At 49.1% G+C, this 24,930-nt stretch overlaps 11 protein-coding genes across 11 annotated transcripts; 6 read left to right on the top strand and 5 right to left on the bottom strand.

Moving 5' to 3' along the window:
• Window positions 1-94: 94 nt before the first annotated feature.
• Window positions 95-1,849, top strand: ARB_03059 (uncharacterized protein; the record flags this gene model as incomplete). Its single annotated transcript, XM_003010312.1, has 4 exons — window positions 95-379; window positions 438-523; window positions 656-904; window positions 973-1,849. The coding sequence occupies 4 exons, from the start codon at window positions 95-97 to the stop codon at window positions 1,847-1,849; spliced, it is 1,497 nt and encodes a 498-aa protein (XP_003010358.1).
• Window positions 1,850-2,213: 364 nt separating this feature from the next.
• On the top strand, window positions 2,214-3,452 carry ARB_03058 (uncharacterized protein; the record flags this gene model as incomplete). Its single annotated transcript, XM_003010311.1, has 2 exons — window positions 2,214-3,169; window positions 3,233-3,452. 2 exons carry the CDS (start codon window positions 2,214-2,216, stop codon window positions 3,450-3,452), a joined length of 1,176 nt encoding a protein of 391 aa, XP_003010357.1.
• A 1,764-nt stretch (window positions 3,453-5,216) lies between these two features.
• Window positions 5,217-7,688, top strand: ARB_03057 (uncharacterized protein; the record flags this gene model as incomplete). Its single annotated transcript, XM_003010310.1, has 1 exon — window positions 5,217-7,688. The coding sequence occupies one exon, from the start codon at window positions 5,217-5,219 to the stop codon at window positions 7,686-7,688; it is 2,472 nt and encodes an 823-aa protein (XP_003010356.1).
• A 405-nt stretch (window positions 7,689-8,093) lies between these two features.
• On the bottom strand, window positions 8,094-9,860 carry ARB_03056 (uncharacterized protein; the record flags this gene model as incomplete). The annotated part of the gene is made up of 3 exons (XM_003010309.1): window positions 8,094-8,854; window positions 8,907-9,654; window positions 9,723-9,860. The coding sequence occupies 3 exons, from the start codon at window positions 9,858-9,860 to the stop codon at window positions 8,094-8,096; spliced, it is 1,647 nt and encodes a 548-aa protein (XP_003010355.1).
• A 1,471-nt stretch (window positions 9,861-11,331) lies between these two features.
• On the bottom strand, window positions 11,332-12,360 carry ARB_03055 (APSES transcription factor, putative; the record flags this gene model as incomplete). Its single annotated transcript, XM_003010308.1, has 2 exons — window positions 11,332-12,161; window positions 12,234-12,360. 2 exons carry the CDS (start codon window positions 12,358-12,360, stop codon window positions 11,332-11,334), a joined length of 957 nt encoding a protein of 318 aa, XP_003010354.1.
• An 808-nt stretch (window positions 12,361-13,168) lies between these two features.
• ARB_03054 (uncharacterized protein) lies at window positions 13,169-13,972 on the bottom strand (the record flags this gene model as incomplete). Its single annotated transcript, XM_003010307.1, has 2 exons — window positions 13,169-13,353; window positions 13,387-13,972. The coding sequence occupies 2 exons, from the start codon at window positions 13,970-13,972 to the stop codon at window positions 13,169-13,171; spliced, it is 771 nt and encodes a 256-aa protein (XP_003010353.1).
• Window positions 13,973-14,663: 691 nt separating this feature from the next.
• On the top strand, window positions 14,664-15,558 carry ARB_03053 (uncharacterized protein; the record flags this gene model as incomplete). Its single annotated transcript, XM_003010306.1, has 4 exons — window positions 14,664-14,754; window positions 14,835-15,244; window positions 15,316-15,364; window positions 15,428-15,558. 4 exons carry the CDS (start codon window positions 14,664-14,666, stop codon window positions 15,556-15,558), a joined length of 681 nt encoding a protein of 226 aa, XP_003010352.1.
• A 212-nt stretch (window positions 15,559-15,770) lies between these two features.
• Window positions 15,771-17,088, bottom strand: ARB_03052 (uncharacterized protein; the record flags this gene model as incomplete). The annotated part of the gene is made up of 4 exons (XM_003010305.1): window positions 15,771-15,938; window positions 15,981-16,675; window positions 16,738-16,971; window positions 17,073-17,088. The coding sequence occupies 4 exons, from the start codon at window positions 17,086-17,088 to the stop codon at window positions 15,771-15,773; spliced, it is 1,113 nt and encodes a 370-aa protein (XP_003010351.1).
• A 1,547-nt stretch (window positions 17,089-18,635) lies between these two features.
• On the top strand, window positions 18,636-19,988 carry ARB_03051 (uncharacterized protein; the record flags this gene model as incomplete). Its single annotated transcript, XM_003010304.1, has 2 exons — window positions 18,636-19,106; window positions 19,146-19,988. The coding sequence occupies 2 exons, from the start codon at window positions 18,636-18,638 to the stop codon at window positions 19,986-19,988; spliced, it is 1,314 nt and encodes a 437-aa protein (XP_003010350.1).
• A 1,199-nt stretch (window positions 19,989-21,187) lies between these two features.
• On the bottom strand, window positions 21,188-23,681 carry ARB_03050 (uncharacterized protein; the record flags this gene model as incomplete). The annotated part of the gene is made up of 2 exons (XM_003010303.1): window positions 21,188-23,425; window positions 23,505-23,681. 2 exons carry the CDS (start codon window positions 23,679-23,681, stop codon window positions 21,188-21,190), a joined length of 2,415 nt encoding a protein of 804 aa, XP_003010349.1.
• Window positions 23,682-24,169: 488 nt separating this feature from the next.
• On the top strand, window positions 24,170-24,919 carry ARB_03049 (uncharacterized protein; the record flags this gene model as incomplete). Its single annotated transcript, XM_003010302.1, has 1 exon — window positions 24,170-24,919. The coding sequence occupies one exon, from the start codon at window positions 24,170-24,172 to the stop codon at window positions 24,917-24,919; it is 750 nt and encodes a 249-aa protein (XP_003010348.1).
• Between the last annotated feature and the right edge of the window lie 11 nt (window positions 24,920-24,930).

Genomic DNA, 24,930 nt, shown 5'->3' with positions numbered 1-24,930 from the left:
TCCGACAAGCGCCTCCAAGGACGTTTCAATTTTCAATTTCGAGTCATCTTCATAAGTCTATTTACTCGAATATTTGGCCTCGAGCTCAGTAAAGATGGAAGCAAAACCTGAGCCGGACACGGTTGCTGATAGCACTTCCGTCCTGAGCAATATCCCAATTAACCTACCCCATCGTCCTAAGAAGCTGACTGATGAGGATCGTGGCCAGCTAGAGGCTGAAAAAGAGGATATTGGAGAGAATAATAACGGGAATGTGGAAGCAGCCAGTCAGAACCAGGTCATTGAGGGCGAAAAGACCATCGCGGGGTCTTTGGACAAGGCAATATCGGCTCCCGTGAAGAAGAAGTCCAAGAAGAGATCCAAAGGGAAGAAGGGCAAGGTAGGATGCCACCTTGCTGTTTAACATTTAAATATGGAAGGTATTAACTCTTAAGCAGAAGAAGATCACAGGTTTTGAGGAGTACTATGTCGACCCGCCCATGACTCCCGCTGAGCATGAAGAGGAAAAATCTATCTATGACCCGTAAGCATGATATATCTGGGAGATTCTGCATTGAAGCTAACTGACTAAAACATACAGGTCTAAGCCAGCTATCCAGTGAGTTCAAGGGCCGCATTTGCAGGTGTACGAGCAGCTATCCTGACTTTCATATAGGCGCCTCGAGACAGCAATCCAGAGATACCAAGCTAAAAGGCGTCTCGATCCTGAGAGAAGGCATATTTTCACGAAGTATATGGCTTTTGGCGGCGTCGATGTTGGACCTAAGATGTTTGAAGGAAATGACCAGCGAGACCTCCAGTCCATGGATGCAGAGGCCATCGCTACCGCAACTGCGTCATCTAATATCCCCCACGACCGTGAGAAGTGGAATGTTGACTTTGAAACAGTTGCCAAAGGGTTTTTGTGGGTTTATTAGGTCCCAAGCGGTTGTTAGATTATTTGAAGGCTGACCCTTCTAACTATAACTATAGATCATCTGTTTTCCCCCAAATGTTTGCGGTCGACACTGAGCAGCTTGTTCAACTTGGAACTAATACTATCAAAAACTTCCTCAATTACATCATATATCATGATGTTTGTCCAGAGTATCGAGACGACATTATGGCTGCCCGCAAAATAACTGACCAGGCAGCCGATGAACTGTGGAAGGCTTACCAAGCTGATGCAAACGCTCCGGGTGACTTCAACACTGCTTGCAGTACGCTTTTCGGTGGTTCGTTCTTTGATATGTACACTGAAGAACGAGAATGGGTGGAAAATTCAGACACGATTCCATTTATGACGTTAACCGCGGCGAGAAAGGTTGTTAAGTTTGGAATTGCTGCTACAGGAAGCCTGGAGCAAGTGGTTAAATTCCGAGAACTGGCCATCTCCAACAAACTACGAGCAAAGCTCATTCATGAATATGGATTTGAAGTTACCGCAATCATCCCTCCATCGACTGAAGTGACCGAATTCTACGAACAGAATGCCCCTGATCTCAAACCAATTGGGACAATCCGAGCGACTGCCTGGCGTGACTCCAGTCTGCCAGATGAGGACCTTGCACCAGGTGAAGAACCACCCGCTTATAGACACATGAAGTTTGAGTTCTTTGTGGAGAAAAGCCTTCTCCCATTCTTCTTCGTTGGAATGAAGGTCGATGCAAACGTGTGGGAGCTTAGCTGTGGAGTTCATTACTTTGACAAGTTCATGGCCACCTATTGCTCGTTCCATACTACTTTGCCGAATGAAGGGATCTTGAACTGGAAGGAGCCTCGAGATTTAAGGGGAGACCATATTGTCTGGGGGTCCAAGAGGACCGAAACTGTTGAAGATGAGGACGAAGAGAGTGACATTGAGGATTAAAGAAGCGCGCAGGATCCATACGAACTCTTCGTCGGTCGTTTTCTACTTCGGTCATGGGCATACATTGGCAGGCAAGTGTCAGATAGGTCCTTTAGCAGCATGATTCAACCAGCGGAGTAGATACCTGCAAAGCATATCTAGGTGCTTAGGTAGTTAAATCAGCCCAGTTCCCATCGTATAAATATCCAACCATCTTCAACCAACCTTCGGCTATGTAGCTGATGTGTGGAGATAAATACCGACTAACTCCGCGAGCTTAGTTATCATCTTTCGTCATAAACATTAGAACACGAGAAACGACCAACTTCTCCCAAACGTCAAGCCAAGCGATATATCCAATGTCTACAGGCTCTATCTGCAGTCAATGAAGACAAGTCTACAAAGTATTGCTATATCCGCGGTTGCCAAAAGGCTGTTCATCCCTAGGGTGTATACACATCCATCAGTCAACCCCGCGTTCAATCTCAAGACACAGACAGGGCTCCACGGCTTCGGCTATACCACTTCGGCTCCCAGAAGATTACTATCCATCTACCGCAATATGACTTCTCTTCCAACTTCTCAGAAGGGGGTTTTAGTCTCCAAGATAGGAGGCCCCGATGTCCTTGAGTATAGAACGGACTTGCCCGTCCCTTCTCCCAAGGAGGGGGAAGTCCTTGTCAAAAACAACCTTACTGCCATAAATCTCATCGACACATACTTCAGAAAGGGTGTATATGACTCTACCAAACCTGAGATTCTGGGCAAAGAAGGCGCTGGTACCATTGTTGCGTTAGGTCCCGGCCCGAACCCTTACAACTTCGCTGTTGGTGATCGCGTAGCATGGATCGGAACTGCAGGATATGCAGAATACAGCACCCCACCAGCATACAGAGTAGCAAAGATTCCCCAGGGTGTCTCCGACGAGGATGTGCTAGCCGTGTTACTGACTGGTGCCACTTGCCTTTCCTTCATCCGGGAAGCATACGAAGTCAAGAAAGGTGACTGGATTCTTCTTCATGCTGCGGCTGGCGGAGCAGGTATCATCATGACCCAGTTGCTCAAGCTAGCTGGTGCCAAAGTCATCGGCACTGCGGGGGGGCCTGAAAAGGTTGAACTCGTCAAGGGCCTGGGTGCGGATGTGGTTATTGATTATAAGAGCACGGAGGGTGCTAAGTGGCTGGATAAGGTGATGGAGGTCACCGGTGGCGAGGGTGTGAACGCAGTGTACGATTCAGTGGGCAAGGATACCTGGGAAGACAGTCTCAAGGCTGTCAGGCGGAAAGGATCTGTAGTTTTCTTCGGAAACTCTAGTGGTGTTGTGCCTCCATTCCCAATTTCGTGAGTGTTTCCTCCATATTTTTCGTATGTCCTTGTACAGACGGTCTAACTTGGTCCGTGTAGGATGCTCGCAGGGAAGAATATTAAGATATGCCGCCCTGTTCTCTTCAATTATATCTATACCCGTGAAGAGTTTGACCTATACATGAACGAACTCTTCCACTTGCTTGAGGCAGGGAAGTTAAAAACGAGCATCTATAAGATATACCCGCTTGAGGATATTCAGCAAGCACATAAGGTCAGTCTCCCTCATTCAAAGTCTTTCACAAAACAAGAAAATTGACATCATTTTTCAATCGGCATAGGATATCGAAGGAAGGAAAACAACTGGCAAGTTGCTGCTGAAGCCCTGAGTATCGTATAACGTCATTCTCTGGACCCTTCTACCATATCAATGGCCAACAAGTCATCTTCAGATAGGGTGCATGAAATTTGAATAATTTTCTCACAAGGGTATTCACATTAGACTCCTGTATATCAAATCAGCCACAGTCTTACTCTATGCACCACTATTTTCGAAACAAACACATCGCTATGACATTCCTCTATCTCCGATTTGAGATCTGGTTCCCAGCTCATATACTCGGACCACTAATGTCCGCACAGAACCTATCCTTGCTTTCCCGGCAAACACCCGGATACAGAGTAAGATGGTCAACTTCAGTGGCAATCCAGTAACTCAGGCTTATTCTGGTAGACTCGGCTGCATTTTGTTGGCTACTCGGGGTCACGTTCGGTGGTCGACTCCCACACAGCAAGAGCACCACCAGCTGCACGATATAAAGAAGAAACTCGCCCTGTGGAGGCCTCGCATTCCAGACTGGCTTATCATGGGGCAAGGACCATACAAACTTAGCGCCAACGATTTATGCTTCCTTTTTTCTTCACCAAAATAGAGGCCTTCGGGCAGGAATCCTGCTGTCGGGCGCCCCCCTGTGCACTCCACCAAAGTGCATCTCCAACTTTTCTCCCACACAATCCAGTTGCGGGATGACGTTTTCTTAACTGATGGCACGAATGAAGGGACTCGCCTTAAAGCTGCGGCCTGCAGCATGTAACAGAGTGAAGCCATGGAGAAGAGGAAATGGCTGGAAAACTCTGCCTTACAAGGATGATTGGTGAGCCTCAAGCTGCTGTTCGAGGCGCCTCGCAAAAAAAAAAAAAAAGGCAGAAAGGCAGAGGTCTGCCAAATTCGGGATCACAAAAACAAACCACCGTAAAATGGCGGCGCAGCAAATGATATCAGGGCATTCTCGTAACCAGCAGCTAGCGAGATAGCGAGACTGCCCGGTAAGGCATCGAGTCGCCGCTCGATTTCATACCCGAAGTTCGCTGTTCAACTTCAGTTCTGGCCTTTTCACGCCAGGGCGTCAAGAACAGAATCCGACGCAGGAGCCAGACTTCACCCTATGCAATTCTAAAATCATCCTGTTTCATGTCCGCATATGCTTCTGACATGCGCTGCATGGATGGACATCGACCGTCGACACATGTCGGAGAGCGCCCTGCTGCGTCGAGTTACGTACCCGGCAGGGCTGCATATATCAAAATTCGTTTCGGCCCAATAACGGGTCCTCTTGGAATTACCCCTGATGCCCAACCAAGTTTCCCGCTGCATTCCGCATACCCAGCGCATAACCGACCCTCCTTGACACTCGCTTTATATACCAAACGCCTCCTCCGGGACTTTAGTCTATTTTACAAGTCTCTTTCTGTTATGTAGGACCTCTGATATTTGCTCTCCAGCCCTCTAGTGACCATCGTTGATACTCAGGCCCCCTTCATTACTTCTCTTTTGCATTCATAACAAGAATTACACCCCATGTCAATTCTCTGCTACCGCGACCCTGGTGTGAGTTTGAGTCGCGTGAGCCACCGGATCTTCTCCAGGATTATGTCTAATTCATCAATATTGTAACAGATAAATCCCGTTCCGGAAGTGCCTTGATCTCATCGATACCTGTCCACTTTGGATCTACCCCTATTTGTTTTTTGGTTTTTAGCACACTTGCCATCTTGTTCGTTCTTCTCTGCATCTGCATGAGAAATGTGTGCCGTCGCTACTCCAAAGCACAAGTGGCCACCGGCCCCTCGTGTGGAGGACGAGCGCGTTGCCCGCTCGTACGAAGTGTCGGATTCTTCTCTGTCCTCGTACATTGAAGACGATGACTCCGTCGTATCGAGAGGAACAATCGACCAGTGGCCCGTTATATTACCAGTGGAATCCCCGGGGCCTTGCAACCAGTCAGCCCATCATGATGAAAATATAATGTCCAGAAAGACTGCCGCAGCAGAGGATATGCCAATTCACAGGAAAGCCACGGACAATACACTACATACATCGTCACTTAAACGAAGCCAATCAGAAAGGAGACCTGCTAGTAAGGTCCGATTTTCAGAGCCACCTGGAAGAGATGAACATTCTAGAGTTAGAATGGGCCCTGTCCCATCTAAAGCTAATATGAAGTACTCCCCGGAACCCGAAGCCACTGCCAATGCCACTGGAAAGGATGCCATGTCAAGCCAAAAATCTAACTCCAGCTCGAAATCCCAGCGTAAATCGGTGATTCAGGGCCCTGAGGGGCCTCGATCACAAGGGGCTAACTACTCACTAGGGTATACAAGCCAGCAGAAGGTTTCAGGTCATCCAACAGCAACCTCCAAGAAATACTCTGCTGATGAGCTTGACAACCGAAGCGACTTTTCAGATGTGTGGGAATCAGTTCAGCGATCCGATGTCTCGATTGATGGTGGTGATAGAAGACCGCATCGCCGTCCGCATGCCGGGGAATGGTATAGCGACGACGAAGTGTTTTCATCCCACCGGAGCTCCCACAAGTCGAGATATTCGCCTCCGGCCGCCGACGAATCCGTCAGAAAAGAATCCCAAGACACCAAAACGAGCCGCAAATCAAGGAAAGATGATACCATGGAGCCGGCTCCCCGCCAACGAGGGTCGAGCCGTCGTCGAAAACCGATGGCAACGGAAGAAATGTATAGCTACATCTCTGAGACCAGTTCTGGTAAGGGGAAAAATTCCTCTCGCTCAGAGAGACGCCGTAGCAACAGCTCGTTGCCTCGCTTAGAACGAGCCAATCTCGAATCATGCGCCAATAAATATCAAGATACAACTGACGAGCACTTCTCCGACCCAATGCCGAAGCTACCGGTCACCACAACTGCTCCACCATATGATGGGGCTCTCACTCAACAGCAAGTCTTCGCTCCCGTCACTTTTGTCCCCAGTGGTCAAGACTACAATCCTGAGGGTTGGGAGTACATATCCCCTACCACTTGCTATGAGTGTACCGGGCACGATGCTGGCTGGTCTACAACTCCTTACCTACCTGCAGTAGACATGCCGCTGCAGCCTCCATACATGGGATACCAGGACAATACGATGTCAAGTGCACCAGTACTAAGCTCAACTCTTGCTGGACAAGAGATTACAAGCCGCGGTGCCGTCAAACCTCATAGACAAGTGTCACCACGACGTCGTTGCGAGGAGACTCCTGCATTGGCGCCTTGTCCAAGATCAATTGCCATGGCTGATTACAATGATTGGTCTACCATAGTTGGCTTGACACATATGAACATTTGCCCATCCTGTACCCAACAGATTAAGAAGACTCGCTTCGATAAACTTGTCGTCCCTGCGCCGCCTCAGCCTCTCGGGCTACCAGTTCGATGCTCCATGAGCCAACCATGGGCGCGATTAGCATGGGTTCAGACAATGAAGCTGGGTTTAAATCACCTTGAACTGCTATACCAGCTAACTCGGCCATCGTCAATCTACAAAGGTTGCCCTGGCCGCACTCCTTCCACCCAAACATGGTACCGAGTCATCGATCCGGACACCGGCAGGCTCATGCCCAACTTCAATGCATGTGCATCCTGCTTCCGCAACGTCAGGATCCTCATGCCCTCGCTGCGTGATTCATTCCAGCCAAGTTCGACTTCACAGGAACGAACTTGCGACCTTCGCTGCGGCAGTACTCGCTTCATCCAATATCTCGACCTCCTCGATGTTGCAGCTACCCGCCATCGACATGACCCAGGCCGTAAGCCCGATCTACGAGACTTTATCCGGTACGCCAAACGTAAGAACCGCATCTATGACTGTCCTCGTGATCACCTCATCGTTGGCCCATGGCATGGTATTGACGAATTGCCTGAATTTACTGTCTGCGAGGACTGCTACGATGACGTTGTCTGGCCGTTCGGGAACAGCCCAGTAGCTTCTCTAGTGTCCCCGACCGTCCAAATGACTCCAGACAGGGCGGGCCCAGCATCCCGCCAGGCATCATGCCAGCTATACAGCCCACGAATGAGAATGATGTTCCGTGAAGCCGTCAGGCGTTCAGACTTTGGCTATCTGAGGGCAGCAGTTTTGGCTCGATACCAGGCCGAGAATGCTTTCCGTGAGAACAAGAGGCTACTCATGGAAGATGTTTCATTAGGTTACGATCGTGATGCTGAATTGAGGAAAAATGCAGCTGAATGGAGACGATGGGAATGAGCTCATGATCATTTGAATTTTACATGTACCGGCGCATTTCTCTTGTCATTTTGATCAATTTTTCTTTCTTATACATACGGTCCCTTTTTCCTTCATGCTTTACATTCCCCTTCTATATCTATCTTCGATGCATTTTGGGAGTTTTTCATTTTAGTTCTTTCATTTACGGTGCTATGAGTATATGTTCAACCCAGTTGTACTAGGAATTGTCGTATTTTGTATTTTTCTTGTTTCATTTGGGCGTTTATTTGTACGATGAGATGATATACGATAAAGTGTAGAGAGGAGATGGAATACTATAAGAATTAATCTCGCGAGAGAGAAGAAAGCCTCATCTGTGTTCAATTAATCAAATATCTAGAGTCTAGTATATTATCACATCACGCTTCGCAGAATGATACTGGTTTATCCAACCAATCCGAGGATTTCTCCAGGCCATTTATTTCCCCATATTATGGCTCTCGCGGGTACTCTCCCAGCTACTGGAGATAATAGTCGAAGCTTCCCTTTCTTTGAATCTACACCGGCAACGTAGAGGAACCCCATAATGCTAGCATCCCGGATTTCATTCAAAGGCGCATTTGGAGGAGCATGAGTGATTGCCAACAATGTATTCTCCAGCGCTTGTGGAACAGGGTAATCAGGTGTGGCGACCAGCTTCTTAAGGGGTATCTGTTGGGAAGGGAGGCCTGATGATGACGGACCAGGCCCTAAAGCAGCAGCCGACGCAGGCGCGTCGTCCTCTCCGTCATCATTGCTGCCACCTGGAAGAAATGAGAACTCGCTTGTAGAATTAGTTATATGCTTCATGCCATCGTATTCATCACTGTTAATAGTAATGTTGTAGATAGATAGATTGTCGAAATCAACATGTTGACCGTGAGGGGAGAGAGATATGACTGAGCCAGGAGCAGTAGATGAAAGAGCTGAAGATGCAGTTGATGGAGCGGATGTTCCGAAGAAATATGATCGAACTTGAGATTCACGAGTAGATTTCATAAACGATTCATCACGATCAACGCAACCCCCTGATTTGGAGAGTTTGACTACGGATATCTTCTCGTCTGATACGGGCATTGTAGAGGTTGTAGAAATCGGCTTCCCATCATAGTTCTTGACCATCGTACTATAAAGACGTTCCGACCCAAGAACGAGAATCGTCGAAACTAAAAGAAGGTGAGTTTTCATCATTATATATATCCGGGGATGGAAACATACTCGAGAATTCTGTAACTATATGATTGATGATATCTTCACCGCCACCTTTCCCTTGGCTGATTTCTCCGGGGGTATCAACAATGATTCCAGCTTCCTTTGCTTCCTCATCTTCAGCTAGCCGGCCCGCTACTGTCAGAGCGAGTCTCGAGACAATAGACTTGTAAAGTTCCTCCCCACCACTGAGAGGGCTCTGTAAGCCATAGAAGTACACTAGTGGGAGTTTAACCGGTATGGGCGTTGGCCCAGACAATGGACTACTTCCCCAACCTTGCTCAACATCAATAAGTGTCCGGAAAGCCGTTGCTGTCAATGTACCGGGCACACTCAACATCCCCTCTGACGGATCAAGGTTGACCACAAATGGCTGACGTCCCATCTTCGTTGCGTAACCCGTCAATATCTTTGCCAGGCTCGTTTTGCCGGCATCCTCCGGCCCTAGAATTAGCACACGGGGCCCGCCTCGACCGTTGGCCTTTGCCTCATCTCGTAGTGTTTCCAGTGCGAAGTGTACGTTCGCATAGTCTACCATTGGCGTTTCTTCGGCGGTATATTCCACTTGACATCCCCCACTGCCTGATCCAGCGGGAACAGGGGCACTCCCAATGACTCCTATAGCAACTGGATCTCCTTCTGTCACTTCCAATGTACATCCATGCCAGGTGTATATGGCAGCCTTAGTCCCTGAAAAGGTATACGTTTGCGACGTAGCTAGTTCTGTTCCAAACAGCTCTGCAGTGCCTGATAATAGCTACACTCCGCGTTCAAGACACCGATATTAGTGATATGACTTGTGAAGTTAGCATTGGGGTGCCATACCTTGACTCTAACTGAGTTCCCATACGCAACTTCAAATCTCCATTCTGAGCCTTGAGAAAGGGTATGCTGTACAGGTGCTGCAGGAGCTCTCTGGGATTCGATGGTGGGCTGCGAGAGCTCCAAGCCTGGCAGTGACATGATCCTCGGCTTTTCACAGCATAAATAGTGAGGTGTGAGGACTTACTCGGCCTAATGGGCGGGCAGAGGAAGTGTAGCGTCTTGACGGAGGGGGCTTTGTAGTTGAAATGCGGCGTGAATCGCCGTTTGACCTGGAGATCCAAGTGTTTGAAAGGATGAAAAGCTGCCAAGCTTTCCTCTTATCGATAACTAAGCTCAAGAATAACAAACATTTGGAGGCAAAAAACAGACAGAGATCACAAGGATTCGATGACGATATGAATGATTAAGGATGGGAGAAATGACACATTATTCAGACCGTAATTCACCGTTAATTTAAACTAGTACTAAAATTTGCCATCATAGGTGATTGATATTTACACAAAAGAAAGGAGACAAGGAAAACAGCAATGGCACAGCCAGTCTCTCCATCGGAAAACCGTGGGTGGACATGTAGATAGGAGGCCATATTGAACCGTTGGATAAACGCTGGCTTCCACGGTAATAAGCGCAAGTCTACATGCCAAAACCGATAGTGAAGCTGAGGGAGAAATATACAACGACCAAGACGGGGAAAAAGGAAACAACATGGCCAAATCCATGGACATATCACCTCCATATGTGCGTGTTTCCCTTTTTGGTGAGGTCGTGATATTGTGCCTTGGTGGAATTTTAAGCTCTGTCAATGAGCTAGACATCCGCAGGGTTGGTGTAGACGTGTGTTATAGAGTATTAGTAGGGGTTGAGGCCGGTGAGTCTTAAATAATAGGATGGTAGGGCTCATGGAGAAAAGGGGTACATGCTATGCACACCTTTGACGCCGAAAACTCCAATATTGTGCTAAGCAATGTTTTGAGAGGGAGGGGAGTGGATTAGCGGGTTATATTATAGGATTGATTTTATATGGTTGGTGGAAGTAAGGACGCAGCGTGTAGTAGTGTTATCTAGGGGTGAAGGGCCTAGGAAGTGGGAAGGGGGGATAGAGCTTCGGTTGACAAGACCAGTTGGGGTCTGTTTCTGGGAGACAGCCGGCGTAATAGCGAGTGAATTAGGTACGTACTCAAGTGAGGGAGCTTGGGCTGGAAGGGGAAACGCGAGGCTGTACAGGGAGTAGCGGCGTGTATTCGGGCAAACGGGTGTGGGACCGTGCATGAGGAATACTCAGGAGGGGATGTAAAGGGATACATAGTGAGCAAAGGGGAGGGGGGGATAGGCAGTAGCAAATACAGTAAAAGAAGAATGAAAAATAACAGCTGGAAAAGATAATAACTATCAAGTGCAACACAGTGCCAATTCCAATCTGACTGGAGAGGGATGAAAGAAAAAGAACAAAGATGAAGGAAAGAAAAGGGAGGATCGAAAACCTCCATCAGTGGCCAAGATAGCACTGATGATTAAATATAAAGATATCAAATCAACTAAAAGAAATAAGGTATCGCAGCACTGAAAGATGTTAGCAAGTGTAGGTCCAATGGATGTAGGAAGTATGGACTTACGCCATGGCAAGAGTGGCAGTAACACCGAATAGAGCACGGTTCCGTACTCTCTCGTTTCTGAGCTTGTCTTCAAGTATCTTAGCTCTCTTCAAGGCATGAGGATCTTCAGCCTCCTCCTCATCCTCTTCCACTACTATCTCCTCAGCCTTTCGTTTCCGAGAAGATTTCTTGGCAGCAGGAGATCCAGCCTGTTCTTCGGTCTCCTCATTCTGCTCCTGGAGTTTGGTAGCCTCTTCTACCATTTCCTTGGCTGTTTCCAGCATCTTCTCCGTGTTCTCTGGCATAGGCAAATCGGAGATGCCGGCGGGCATCTGAACAGTGACATTGGTAATGGCACTCTCCGAATCTCCTACAGCATCCACTTTCGACTCGATTTCAACAGTAACGCGTTCTTTGGGTCTCTTGACAAGGGTGGTTTCCTCTTCCGCGTCTTCATCATGGCCATTGGCCTCGGGAGCCTCTTTTTCCTCCTCATCACGCTTCTTGGGAGCCGGGGAAGCGGCAGCAGCGTCTAGACTAGTTTGAAGAGAACTACTGGCATTGGCATTGGACTCCTTCTGCGCCCTTCGCGACTTGCGGGGAATGGCCATCTTCCGGCCTGAAGCGGACTTGGATGGTGAAGCTGACCGTCTACCTCTACCACGGGCGGTAGTCTCTTCAGGTGGGGAGAGGAGCGGTGCGTCAAGCGGCGGCAAGTCAAACTTGGGAGGCTCCGGAATCGCCTCTGCATCCGGTGACGAGCTGTCCCCGCGTTCTAGGATATCTGTGGGATCCAGGAGAGCGCGAACCCATGTCACGATGCCATATTCTCTTGCTAGTTCAAGAGCTGAGGGCAAAATGTTAGTTTTGCTAAATTGACAGGCGGTCAAAAAAAGGGCGGAAAACGGCCACTACACACCTAGCTCTGGCGAAATCCATACGTTTCCTGCGATCTCGTCTTCGCTGGTTTCAGGACGCGTCCGGAGATACTCGCGCTCATCTGCCTCCTCCGAGTGTTTAGCCCATGGGAAGGCGATCTTGAACATTCCCGACGCGCTTATATGGCCATCACGACTCCGGCGCTATATATCAATTAGTACGCTGCCCGGTGTGTGCTCGGTCTAAAACAACGCGCAGGGATCAGGTCTCTCTCTCACCATGAGAAAATAGGAGTCAATGTGGTGCTGCTTGGGCGGGAAGATCTCCGAGCCCTTCAGATCAGCCGGAAGCGGCGCTCTGAGGTGTGCGTACTCGAACGGCCCCAGGTTCGAGGGCATGGTCGCATTCGAGGAGCCGATTTTGGCCGGGGCGACAGCGAGGTTTGTCCTGCCCAGGCGGCGGCGCGCAACGAGTTCCTCATCTACAGAGACAGATTAGAGACGATACGCCTTCACGAGCACACTTCTTGACGTACATTCCGGGCAATTACTGCCTTGGAGGTGTGGGTTGCGGCGCGCGGGAAGTGGTCGCATCTTGGACGGGGCGTGATCGAGTAGTCGCCGTCGACGTGGACAAGTATGGCTTCAAGGGTGGGAATGCGCCCTCAACACTTATCTCTCTACCTCTGGTCGGCGCGACACAAAACGACGGAGCAGCAAGACCTAGGCCCAGCAGGCGAAGCGACGGCGAGACGGAGGCAGAAGCTGTTCTGTTGTGCAAAGAAAAGGCGAAGTCGAGGTCGAAGTCGAGGTCGAGGTCGAGGAAGAAGAAATGCGCGTTTCTCTCGCTCGCAGAAAACGCCAAAAGAGGAAAAAAAGGGAAAAGTTCGGGGGGGGGAGCGGCTTAGTCAGCGAGTCACTCTTTAATTTCTTTTTCTTTTTTTTTCTTTTTTTCTTTTTTTTCTTACTTTTTAATTTATTTATTTTCTTCGTTTTGGGCAGCAAAAGACGAGGAAGACGCAGCAAGAGCAGAAGAGACGCTGACAGGGCAGCCTGTTTCGGCGCCGGGAGGAGAGCGTTGGGCAGGCAGTTTTGCGGAGTGCATGCAGCATACAGCAGGAGAGAAGGGATGGGATTGCACCGCATGAATGGAGATTGTTGCTAGTTATACTCCGTATGGATAGCTATATATACACGCCGGACAGCACAACACGGCAGGGCTGACATGAGAGGAGAGTGGATGGTCAGGCCCTGGTCTGGCTAGACAGGAGGCAGGGTATACTTTTCCCCAATCTCGTGCTTCCCGTCGAATTCCAGAAATTGGATCTTGTCCAGTACTTCGTCGACGTCTTCCAGGGTTCGGATCTATATACAGCTTGTCAGCAGCGGTCTGAAGAGAACGAGGAGAAGCAAGACCTACGTTAACGGCGATGTTCTCTCGCAGGTGGGGTGTGTCTCCATGCTCCAGCTGGATCATGACTGGCGTGCCACAGTTCCCGCAGAATTTATGCGGCCGAGACATGGTGGCACAGCGATACTCGGACATCGAGTCCATGCTGCCGTGGGTGAAGACGACGTCCTCGATCCTTGGGTAGACGAGCAGGTAGCCATGCTTGACGCAGCTCGAGCAGTTGCAGCGGACGGCCTTGCCCTTCTCCAGGGGCGCGATGTTGTTGATCATGAACCGGATGTTGCCGCAGTGACAGTTGCCCTTGTATGTCCTCCGCTCGTCTGTTGAGGGGGCCATGGCCCTGTTGAAATCCTCCGCAGTGAATGGCATTATTATGTAGTTATGCTATCTGCCGGCCGTCTGTCTGGCTTGTTGTTATCTTGACCGTGTTTGGTTGCTAGCGGTGGTCTGTTAGTCTATACAAGCCAGACGAATCGAGGTATTTATACTGCCAAACCACAGCCTGCGAGAAGGATCCGATAGAACAATAAAGCAAGCTCGAGAACTTATTCTTCAGCCTGTTGAACTACCTGACTCACTCTTCGGTCACCTTCTCAGCCCGCTAGTTAGTCTTGTCCGCCGTCGATATGCCGCCGCGAGCTGGCAGGGGGCCCGCTGACGCTGTAGATCTGGGTGTCTGTCAAGCTACAAGGCTGCCCCCCATCCGCCGCTGTACGACCAGTCGAGGCGTGCCTTCACGTCAAGGACAGGCTGTCACAGTCGTAGACATCGTCACCGTCATCGATGAATGCTCGAGAAGCAGTGCATGTCTCCGCGTCTTCGATAGTGAGCTCGATCGATCAATAATAGTAATAATAATAAATGATGATGATAATAATACTTTAATAGTTATGACTTTGTTGTTACCCCACTTAGAAGGAAAATAGAAGACCTTGTAGAAAACCTTCAAAACAGAACAACACCACCGTCGACACGCCCTTTGGACAGCTCGACAGCTTCTTCTCCAGAGTGACTGCTCACCGTTCTCTCCTGCTCAGTTAGACTACTGTGTGTATCCGCCATGGCAGACCACGAAGACGAGTTGGCCACCACCAGAACCGACGGCTTCAAAGTCGGTGAGAAGAAGACCGTTGAGGAGTACCAGAAGCTAGGTCAGTACTCTCCCGGGGAAGCTCAAGACGGCTGTCTTCCTGCTGCTGTACCCCCGTATACAATGCTGCAAAGTCCCTAGTGGGCATGGAAATTACTTATATTCAAGCTACCGCTCTGTATTTACTTTTGTCTATCTTCGAAACCGTTGCTGACCAGCTTGTTCTAGACCAGAACGACGAATCCCTCAACCGATGGAAGGCCTCGCTAGGCCTGGGAAGCGGTACTCCCATTTCCAACCCTAACGACCCTCGCACCTGTATCATCAAGTCGCTTGCTCTCGAGGTCGCTGGACGAGAAGATATCACCATTGACCTCTCGGAACCTGGAGCGGTCGACAGTCTCAAGGACAAACCGTTCACCATCAAGGAAGGCTGCCGATTCCGCATCAAGGCCACGTTCCAGGTGCAGCACGACGTTCTCAGTGGCCTGAAATATGTTCAGGTTGTTAAGAGAAAGGGCATCAGAGTGAGCAAGGACCAGGAGATGCTGGTATGTTTCAGATATCCTCGGGATCAAGGCAAAACAAAACGGGAGAGCTGCGCTGACAATAGTATCTATAGGGAAGCTATGCTCCCAACACCACAGATAAGCCAGTATATGAGAAGAAGTGTAAGTGCCTTGTCTGTAATTGCTTTTCCGCGGTAATCCAGCTAACAACATAACCTCGATAAGTCAACGAGGAGGAGGCTCCCTGTGGTATGCTCTCCCGAGGACGCTATAACGCCGTTTCCAGATTCGTCGATGACGATGATGTCGACCATCTCAAGTTCGAATGGACCTTCGAAATCGCCAAGGACTGGTAGAGGGTTTGCTCTGTAATCCTCTAGTTACCAGCAGCACCCGGACTGTGGCCCTGATCTTGGGATATGACACGCTTTTCACCAGGCGTAATCAAGTCGCGTCTTGGTGTTCACACTACTGTTGCCTCATCAATGATTGATCTTTATTTCAACGACAAGAGATTTTGTTCTCCGTCCAGATAGCGTTAATTTCCTCATTTAAATGATGAAGATGACTACCTCTTTTCTCGCTTCTTCTTTGTGTCTGCCTTTGTACCACTCTGGCTTATAACACTCTGTTGAAGAAAATACCCTCTTAAAAACCTATCAAGACTGAAACTCCTTGGAAGTTCATCTGGCTGGATTGGATGGGGAATCTCTCTTGCTTTTTCTTTCTTTCTGCTCTGCATATTTAATCGAGGATATCATAAGAAATACTCAATCACCGGATTCTGTCCATCTTTCCCCTGCTGGGTCGCCTGGTCTCCGCGATGGACATCATTGTTCTCCGGCGCAGCATCAAAGATGTTGAAGAATCGTTCACCAGTATCACTGACTTCTAGCACACTCGCTAAATTTCCACACCGGTAGCAGTAGTTCGGCGCACTCCATACAGTACTCAATCGGTCATCGTATAGCACCTGGTACCCTTCCTGACACAGCTGGTGTGCGCGCAAGATATGCGACATGCTGTTCACTTCCAAAAACTTCTTGACCACCTGTGCTCCAAAAGTGTAACCTGCACCTCGAGGAGATAAAGAAAATTCATCACGTTCGGTGTCCGGGTCTGACCAGACTAGATCGGCCATGGGCCCCTCATGTGGTATCTCGCGGAACCGGTCGATGATCTTGATCTGGTCAATCGAATGAATGGAAGGAGACAGGCCGCCGTGGACACAGAAGATTTGGTTATTTATAACGACACTCAGAGTAAGAAAATCGAACATGTCGGTGAAATAGTGCCAGACATTGGCGTTGCCGTATTTTCGAGCGCATTCGGTGTAGAAACCGTACGACTGCGTGACACCTCGCGATTCATGGTTTCCTCGGATCAAATGGACTCGTTCGGGGTATCTGAGCTTTAGACAGATAAGCAAGGAGATTGTCTCCACGCTGAACAGTCCTCGATCGACATAGTCCCCTGTAACGGTCAGAGAAAAGCCATCTCCCCTAAACAGACAAATGGTAAGGCCAACTACGTACCAAGAAAGAGGTAATTTGTATTAGGGCAGAATCCTCCAATCTTAAAAATCTCAATCAAGTCGTAAAACTGGCCATGTATGTCGCCGACAACAGTAACTGGAGCAGCAATATGTACGACATTACTCTCTTTCATTAACAGCTCCTTTGCCTTGGAGCATATCGCTTCAATAACCGAATCTGCCAGCAGTTCGCGTTTGTAGATCCGTTCGATGCACTCGTCCAAATCAATACTAGCTATTTATAAAGAAAGAAGCCCAGTCAGACAACGGATCAAATACCAAAAATAAATATGTAGCATAAATATACAAACGGCTATGGTTCAGGTTGGCACTCACTTGGAAGGCCAGGCATGACGCCTAGGAAAAAGAGTGCTGATCGGTAGACGAGGGAGGGGAATCCCCAGTCCTATCTGTATCTTTGTCTTCCGGTGATTGGGGAGGGGAAGGAAGATGCGCGCACTATGTTGACGGAAGGGAGCGATTGACCTGTATCGGTATCTGCTGGGCTGGTTGAAGTAACGAGGGACGGTATGGAGAAAAAGGAACTCGCATGGTTTGATGCAGGGCGTCTGGGGTCTTAGATGCGAGGACCATGCATGGCTTATTTATATAAGACAGCTGATAACAAGAGAGAGCAGGCTTCAGCAGCGCAAAAGTGTCGACTTCTTCTGCTTGCTGCAAAGTTCTTGCTGCTTCTCACGGCCCCGTTTCTGATATCGACGGATGACTAATCGTATTTGCTTAGCTAATTGCGTACTCGGGCGTCGGGTCGATCTCGCCGCGGCCACCAAAACATCTCCCCAGTCCATGTAGATCAGCTCTTGTTTCCAGGAGAGAACCTACCGCTCTATCCAGCACCAGCTCGAGCTCAACAAAGTCTATACATTTCACGGGCCAATTATCCCTGTGCTTCCTACAACACTGGCTCGCTGGCTCGCTGGCTATATCAGATCTGATAAGGCGTTACACGTGACCCCCCTTTTCGGTCCGGCGCGGAACAACAAACAGCCGACGCCATAAATTTCCCTTGGGGTCGCGAACTTTTGCAACTTCCAACTTCAACCTCAACTTCCGTCTTTCTTGCGCGCGCTTAAGGACACAGAGCGAGACCGGGCCGGCTTCTTCTTCTTCTTTTTGGATACTCTTTGTCTCTTCTCATTTTTTATATTATTACAGCCACCAACAACCATTGTCGCTCGATCGAAGCACTTGATACGTCTGGTACACCAGAGCATACCTCACTTTGATCTGATTCGGGAGCACTGCTTGAAACTGGTAACAGAAACCTCCAGTGACTACAGCCGCCCTCCATAAACGAACAATCAATGTGAACCCATGCTGGATGAACCCACTGGAATACCCTTAACTGTAGCACTCGCAGAATATCACTATACCTCAGATATCAGCTGTTTTTAAGCTTAGTGGCAATGCTCCATCTCGCGAAAGGTTATATCAACGTCACCATTCCCAAAGCTTGATACCGAACCAAGCACAAACATTCTGGCGTCTTCTTCATTCATCTTCTTCGTCTTCTCATAATCTCCATTTTCTCCCTATTTTCATGCTCAACTTCTAGCACCAACACAAGATGGTTCCCCAGCAGATGGGCTCACCCGACGAGGGGCTTCAGCGACGGCGTTCAGCACCTGGTTTTGGCAGCAAAGCGCAACGTGGGAGCAGAGGTAGCTATGGCTATCGATCGAAGAAAGGTGGTCCGGGCCATGGGTCTTTTCACCCAATGAACGCTCCATTCCCGCAGGACCAGCCACCGCCTTCATGCTATACCTGTGGATCTTATGACCACATGGTTCAACATTGTCCCGAATATCAACATGAAACATCACCGTGAGTTAGCAGCTATTATTACAAACTTGTGGCTACATATTTTTGGCTAATTTGATGTCCACAGTGGCTTTCATAAACATCCACGTCCAGCAAAACGGCAAAGAACAGCTGAGGGGCCTCGGCATCAATATCGAGACGAGTTTCCACCTAGTCAACGAGGACCACCTCATCGCTCATTCTCTCACGGGTCACATTCATACAACTACTATGACTATCCAGGACCTGCCTCCCCTGAACAAGAGGAGTGGCATCACAGACCGCCGTATGGATACCCACCTTATGAGCCTCACGGTCCTCCACCGATGGCTGGATATGATTATGATTCCCATGGGCCTATGCCACCCTACCACTATAATGATGCCCCTCCCCCAGGTTATCATTCCCGCCGCCCTCCTCGGCGTCGAGAGAGCGATTATCCCGAATATCCCATGGACGGACCACCACCTTCATGGGATGCACCACCACGTGGCAGCCATTCATGGCGAGGGAAAGGTCGTAAAGGCAGAGATGGACATACATCCTCACGTAGGCCAGACAGCCATGTGGAGGGATTTTACGACCTAGACACCACTGACAGTGCACAGAATTGTATGTTTTATTCCCCTCCTTTTCATACACCACACCTATCTAATTACACTTTTACAATATGCAGCCTGGAGATCGCCTCACGCAGTTGGCCGGCCACTTCCATCAGTATTCAGTGATCTTGATGATATCTGCAAACTGCCTCCACATACTTCTTTACCCCCCGGAATGTCAGTCTCAAAATACTTCCTGAATAAGGGAGCTGATGAGTTCAACGAAAATATCCGAAACACAGAGGACTGGCCCTTTATGATGGGAGATCCTATCTTCTCTGAGTTCCCCTCGGACGGGGAGACGATTCCTGTCAAAGACCTTATCAACCGCCAGAAAGATATGATGGCGGCTCATAAATATGTTCCTCCCAAGCCTATCGTCGAAGAGACAACTTATGATAGCGAGCAGGCTGATGAACCGGAGATACCTGATGATGCAAGTTATGCCGGTTCCGAAGAACAAGGACAGGCCAATGGAGCCGAATCACCAGAAGAAAATGGTAGTTATACTGGCTCCGAACAAGGTCGGGACCATGACCGTGAATATAAACGTCATCATAGCCAGGCATGGAACACGGAGGACAATACCAACACCCCAATGTCCACCACGCCTGGAAACAACGATAGTGATGAACGTCCACAAACTCCACAAAGATACTCCAAACCCCAAAGTTTCCATGGGTCATACCACAGAAAGCGCGCAAGAGAAGAGTCCTTGGAACTACCTGACGACGAAATCCAGCGTCAAGTAGATGATGTTGCTCCAAGACTCGAGCGTCGTCATCCACGTGTCGCGGAAGCTTATAGGTACGACATTAATATACCCTAAGTCATTCAAAGTAATACTTACTGATTATATCTTAGTCGGCGCTGGTAAGCCGCTTATCCGCTTACTGATCCGTGTTTCCTACTTGTTATTATCATTCTTATTATTCTTAACCTCCCTCGAGTTTCTTAATCAAAAATAACCCATACCCACGGCCTCTCCCAATTCGGGTCTATTAAAATCCCCAAGGCCTATGGCCTCTGGCATGCACATGATATCAATCACTTAAACCCAGGGAAGACCAGATCGGTATCTTATAGCCTATTCGGATTTAATCTCACTTATTTCACTACGTGTGGCTCGTTAATTATTCCCCCCGGGAGTCTTAATTACCAGTAATTTTTCTCTCTCCCAGCAGAGAAAGTCCGGCCTTCAGAGGCTGCAGGAGAGCTTAATTTTTACCTGCCTCTCTTTTACTTGTTCAGGTTGGTAAATCCCGTCAGTCAGCTCTGACATTGGTTTACGCATCCTTGGATATTACGCTCTACGCGATAATCGATAATTTCATTGCTCTTTCTATCTCTCTTTCTCTCAATTTACATCTGATTATATATATTCCAGCCGTCCCCATATCATACCTACCTACCTGCCATCATCACTCATTCTTCCACAGATGGACAGAATACCTGAATACCTATCTACTTAGTGTTGGTGCACAGAACAAAGTGACCATGCCTCTCCAGTCTTGAAACAGGACCATACGAAGTAGATATCCGGGTAAGAGGCGCAAAAATCACGTAAATACTGCTCTAATAGTCATGGCTATAAGAGTTATATACTACTGCTGCTCTACCCATCAATGGTCGTCTCAGCCAGAAAGTCCGGCTTCCTTGGAGAAGCCGCTCGTTCACTTCTATGATATGGGACCCTGTGCAGGAAGTAGAATCGAGGCCATGAATACACACGGATGCGTCCAAGGCCTGTGTAACTCCTAAGTGAACCAGATAATCCAAAGCAAGCATGCGCCAATGCATGCTTGTGTCTTTAATTGGCTGCCCTTTCAAGGCTGCCAATGCCACACCTTGGTAGAAAAGGGGCTACCTATAATAGGGGTTGATGTCAGCCAGGTTAAGCCTAGGTATTCAAATACACTCGTTCATTAATATTAATATTACGATAAAAACTTTTTCAAATTTTTGATCCTCATGGAATAGATGCTATTGACAGTAATATCCCTCTATAATGCCCGGTAAATGCTTTATTCATTTCAGTAATTTTGCGGATTCAGCTCCTGACTGAGCATGCTGCTGATCCGGCTCTTCCTCTCCTTCCTCCTCTCCAGATTCGTCAGTCTCATATTCAGTTTCTTCTTCCTCCTCCTCTTCAGCTTCTTCATCTGTCTCCTCCTCAGTCTCCTCTTCGTCGTCTTCTTCATATTCTTCCTCTTCCTCTTCCTCTGCCAGCCAATCATCAAGAGACATGTTCTTGGGAACATTGCCGATTCTACCATTAACATTCCCCTTTCCAGATACAACGTTATGTTCCTGGAGAGCCTTATCAAGCCGCTCCCCAGCCGTGGTGTTGGCCTTCTCGCCGTATGCGCCAGATTTGGCGGAGTCATCGTCTCGAAGCTTCGGATCCGGTTCATGGCCCGCTTCCACCCAGTCGGGAAGGTCTTCGTAGCCCCTTAGACCATACATGCCTGCGTCCGGACCTATCACTAGAGTTGACGAGCCGATGAGGAGATTTTTCCTAGTCTCCGAAGGAGTGGAGGTATGGGGGATCGGCTTGGGCGCTAGAAGCAAAAGACTGGCGAGCTGAGTCGAGCTGGGCACAGCGAGCAGAGACTTGTATAGACGAGCTCGGTCACGGAGGTCATATGAGGTGTCATACCGGGCTAGTAGGAGAATGTACCTCCATAGAGTGGTAATAGAGTCCTCTTCCTTTGGCGACGAAACTTGGTCATTTGCATCAAACTCACGATTATCGTCCTGGCCATCATCTGATGAGTTCTTGGGATCACTCGAGGTTGTAGGCGAGTTAAGTAGATGATGTAGGTACACCTTTGCTCCTAGTAACAAAATCTGCTGTTTGGCTGTTTCTGACTCATCTGAAAAGCCCTTTGCTAGCAGACGTAGTACATCCGGCGCAATGTTGTTATGAGGATCGATCCCAGCAAACTCCCCAACTAGCCATATAATACTCGCTCTAGCGCCAGGACTGCTCGTAGTTCCCAGGTGGTTACCAAGCATGACGACGGTACCCTTATGGGCTGCAGTATCCTGCTGAATGAGATGTCTGATAACCGTTACAGCCTCTGAAACTAGAACGTCGTCGGCACTAGTGATCTGGCGGAGGAGAAGCTGAAGGCAGCGCGTAGATGAGCCAGTATGGGCTTCGGCACATCTTCCAATGGCACGAACGCTCTCACGGACTAGATCATGGTCAGATCCGTTGGAGAAGTGTTCCAGCTCACTAAGAATGACGCCCTTGAAGTGATTCCCGCAGTGAGGGAATAACATGGTCAGTATTTCCAGCTTTAAACGCCAGATATGAGGCAAATCAGTAGATCTAACAAGGAAATGCGATGCATATTTCACAAATGGCTTGGGTGATATGAGGGCAACGGAGATGATATTATATAGAGCAACATGCTGCAGGTCCTGCGGGCTGCGGAGCAAGGCAATCAACGAGCCAGTGGCTGACTCCAAGTGCTCTACCGTTCCCAGGTACCGGAAGCAACGAACAACTGCCACGATTACAGCTGAATTCCGGCTCTGGAGTAACGGCTTGCAAGCCTTCAGCAGCAACTCGAGGTCCGGATCAACGATATCAACTTCTTCTTCGCCCAGGTCGTTTTCTTGGGTATCTTCCTCGTTTTCATCTTCATAGAATCCCTTGGGACTGGACTTTTTCACCTTCTGCGTTCTTCTAGGGAAGCATTTCCTGGCGTAAAATACCATAAGCCTGAGAGTGACCAGTTGACTCCACTCATCCATGTCGACCAGCTTCTTTACCAGGCTCCGATAGTGCTTGTGAATAAGTTCGATCTTCTCCGGGCATATTTCCAGAAATGCAGCAACGGCCGGCCCAACGACGAAGTACTGGTTATCTCCGAGTAGAATGGAAAGGTAGTCGATGAGCTGTGGCAGTGTCCCTGGATCAAGCCGGTAGCATTTCGGGATAGCTAGGGCAGCAGCCTTGCGGACATGAGGGCTCATGTCGCCGCACCCTCGTTTTATAGCCAGGGAAACAATCTGGCTGATAACCGGCACTTTCATTCCCGACATTGTCCGCAACGCCAGGGAGCGAACCTGCGGGTTCTGGTCTGTCAGAGACTTTTGGATAGCGTTGATGGACAGCAGGGCGAGGTCCGGTTCCGCCTCTGCATGGTGCAATAGGTATATGTACACCAGCTTCTTGACTTCGATGTTCGGATTTGCAACGTTCTTGACGACGGCGGAGAAGAAAGGCAGACATGGCTCGGCCCTGTACATCAACTAGAAAGAGAGAGAGAGAGAGGGCTTCCTTCAATATTCAAACACGATGTAGCAGTGAGAAGGCCAGTATCCAGCGTACCGAAATGACCTTGCGCAGGCCGTCTAAGATATCTCTATCATTCCTGCTATCCAGCAGCTTCTTGATCTGCGACACCGAGGCGGTGCGGGAGGCATACGAGGACGGTCTCAAGCTCCTGACCGAGCTGGCCGTCTGGGCAGCTTCAAGGGTAAGCTCGCGCGCTGTAAGGAAGGCCATCAGTCAGTTATATGCGTGTGGTTTCTCTCGTCAGTCGGCGGAGCTGGCGGGATTGCAGTTGAACTAGGTAGTTAGTTACCTGTTTCCAGCATCGACGAGATCCGCGATATGGTCTCCATGGCAAGGGAGGCTCCAACAGCTAATCATATGAAGAGAACAGCTTTACTAATAGTCCCCGGCTTTTGACTGCAGGGCGTCGAACGAACGATCGGCTTGGAAGCCCTTGAAAAGCGCCGGTGGAGGATGAGGTCGGTCGTGTTTTGTGTGACTTTTCGTTGGTCGATGGCTTTTTTTGCTTGCCTGCAAACTCCATCCACATGACATAACTAGTTATTTTCCCTGGATCAACGGCGAAAAGCAATACTTCCAGCAAAAACAACGCCTGCACCAGTGGCTGACGATGAAGAAGAACTGAGGAAACGCCTTAGATGAAGGGCAGATACCCCCCGTGAAGGCCTCTGTTGTGCGCAGGCCGGCGCGAGAGCAGCATGAGCATCGCAACGTTCGACTCCGTGGTGGAATTTACACAGCATCTTCTACAAAGCGATGCGTCGACGGTTACTATGATAGTGTGTTCGACGCGAGAGGCCTTTATCGAGGAGCTGTACGCGGATATACAGGCTCAGTCTATAGTTGTACCGCGTGAGCAGCCCAGTTCACCGGCCGAAGAGGTCCCGGAAGAAAGCGAGCATGCAGAGAATTACCGTGGAGAAAACAACGAAGAAGAGCAAGAAGAGAATGAGGAAGAAGACAGTCATGAAGAAGAACGCGAGAACAATCACTGGATGCTCTCGAACACGCTCGAGTTACTATCTCGCTCTGAGAGAATACGGGTTGTGTTTTGCCCGGCCATCGAGCATCTCCGGGCCTATCTAGGCGGCTCTTTCAGGAGGCGTCGGGCACAGGATGGACAGGAACGGAACAAGCTGTGTCAAGGCGATGCTATGCTTGCAGTAGTCAACCTGGTCTCCCTGCATTCATCTACTGTCGAGTTCTCTGCGCAGGGACTGTCGAGGACGGCTGCCCTGGCCGTGGAGGCTGCTGCGAGAGAACAAGTCAGGCTGGTTCTATGTGAATGCAAATCCGCGCTGGACGGAGAAGGTGGAGGAGGCTATGGCTCTGGAATATGGGACGTAGAAGTTCCGCTGTTGAACTGGATTACTGTTGAAGAAGGGCTGCCCGGCGTTAAGACCATACAGGTGAAGCAGGTCATAAGGAAGTGGTTTCGGTTTGATTGATGAAATATATT

Source organism: Trichophyton benhamiae, assembly GCF_000151125.1.
Source record: "Trichophyton benhamiae CBS 112371 chromosome Unknown contix01456_5.r1.exp, whole genome shotgun sequence".
NCBI classification, from domain to species: domain Eukaryota; kingdom Fungi; phylum Ascomycota; class Eurotiomycetes; order Onygenales; family Arthrodermataceae; genus Trichophyton; species Trichophyton benhamiae.
Note: the sequence above shows the minus strand (reverse complement) of the source record. Positions and strands in the feature narration are given on the sequence as shown.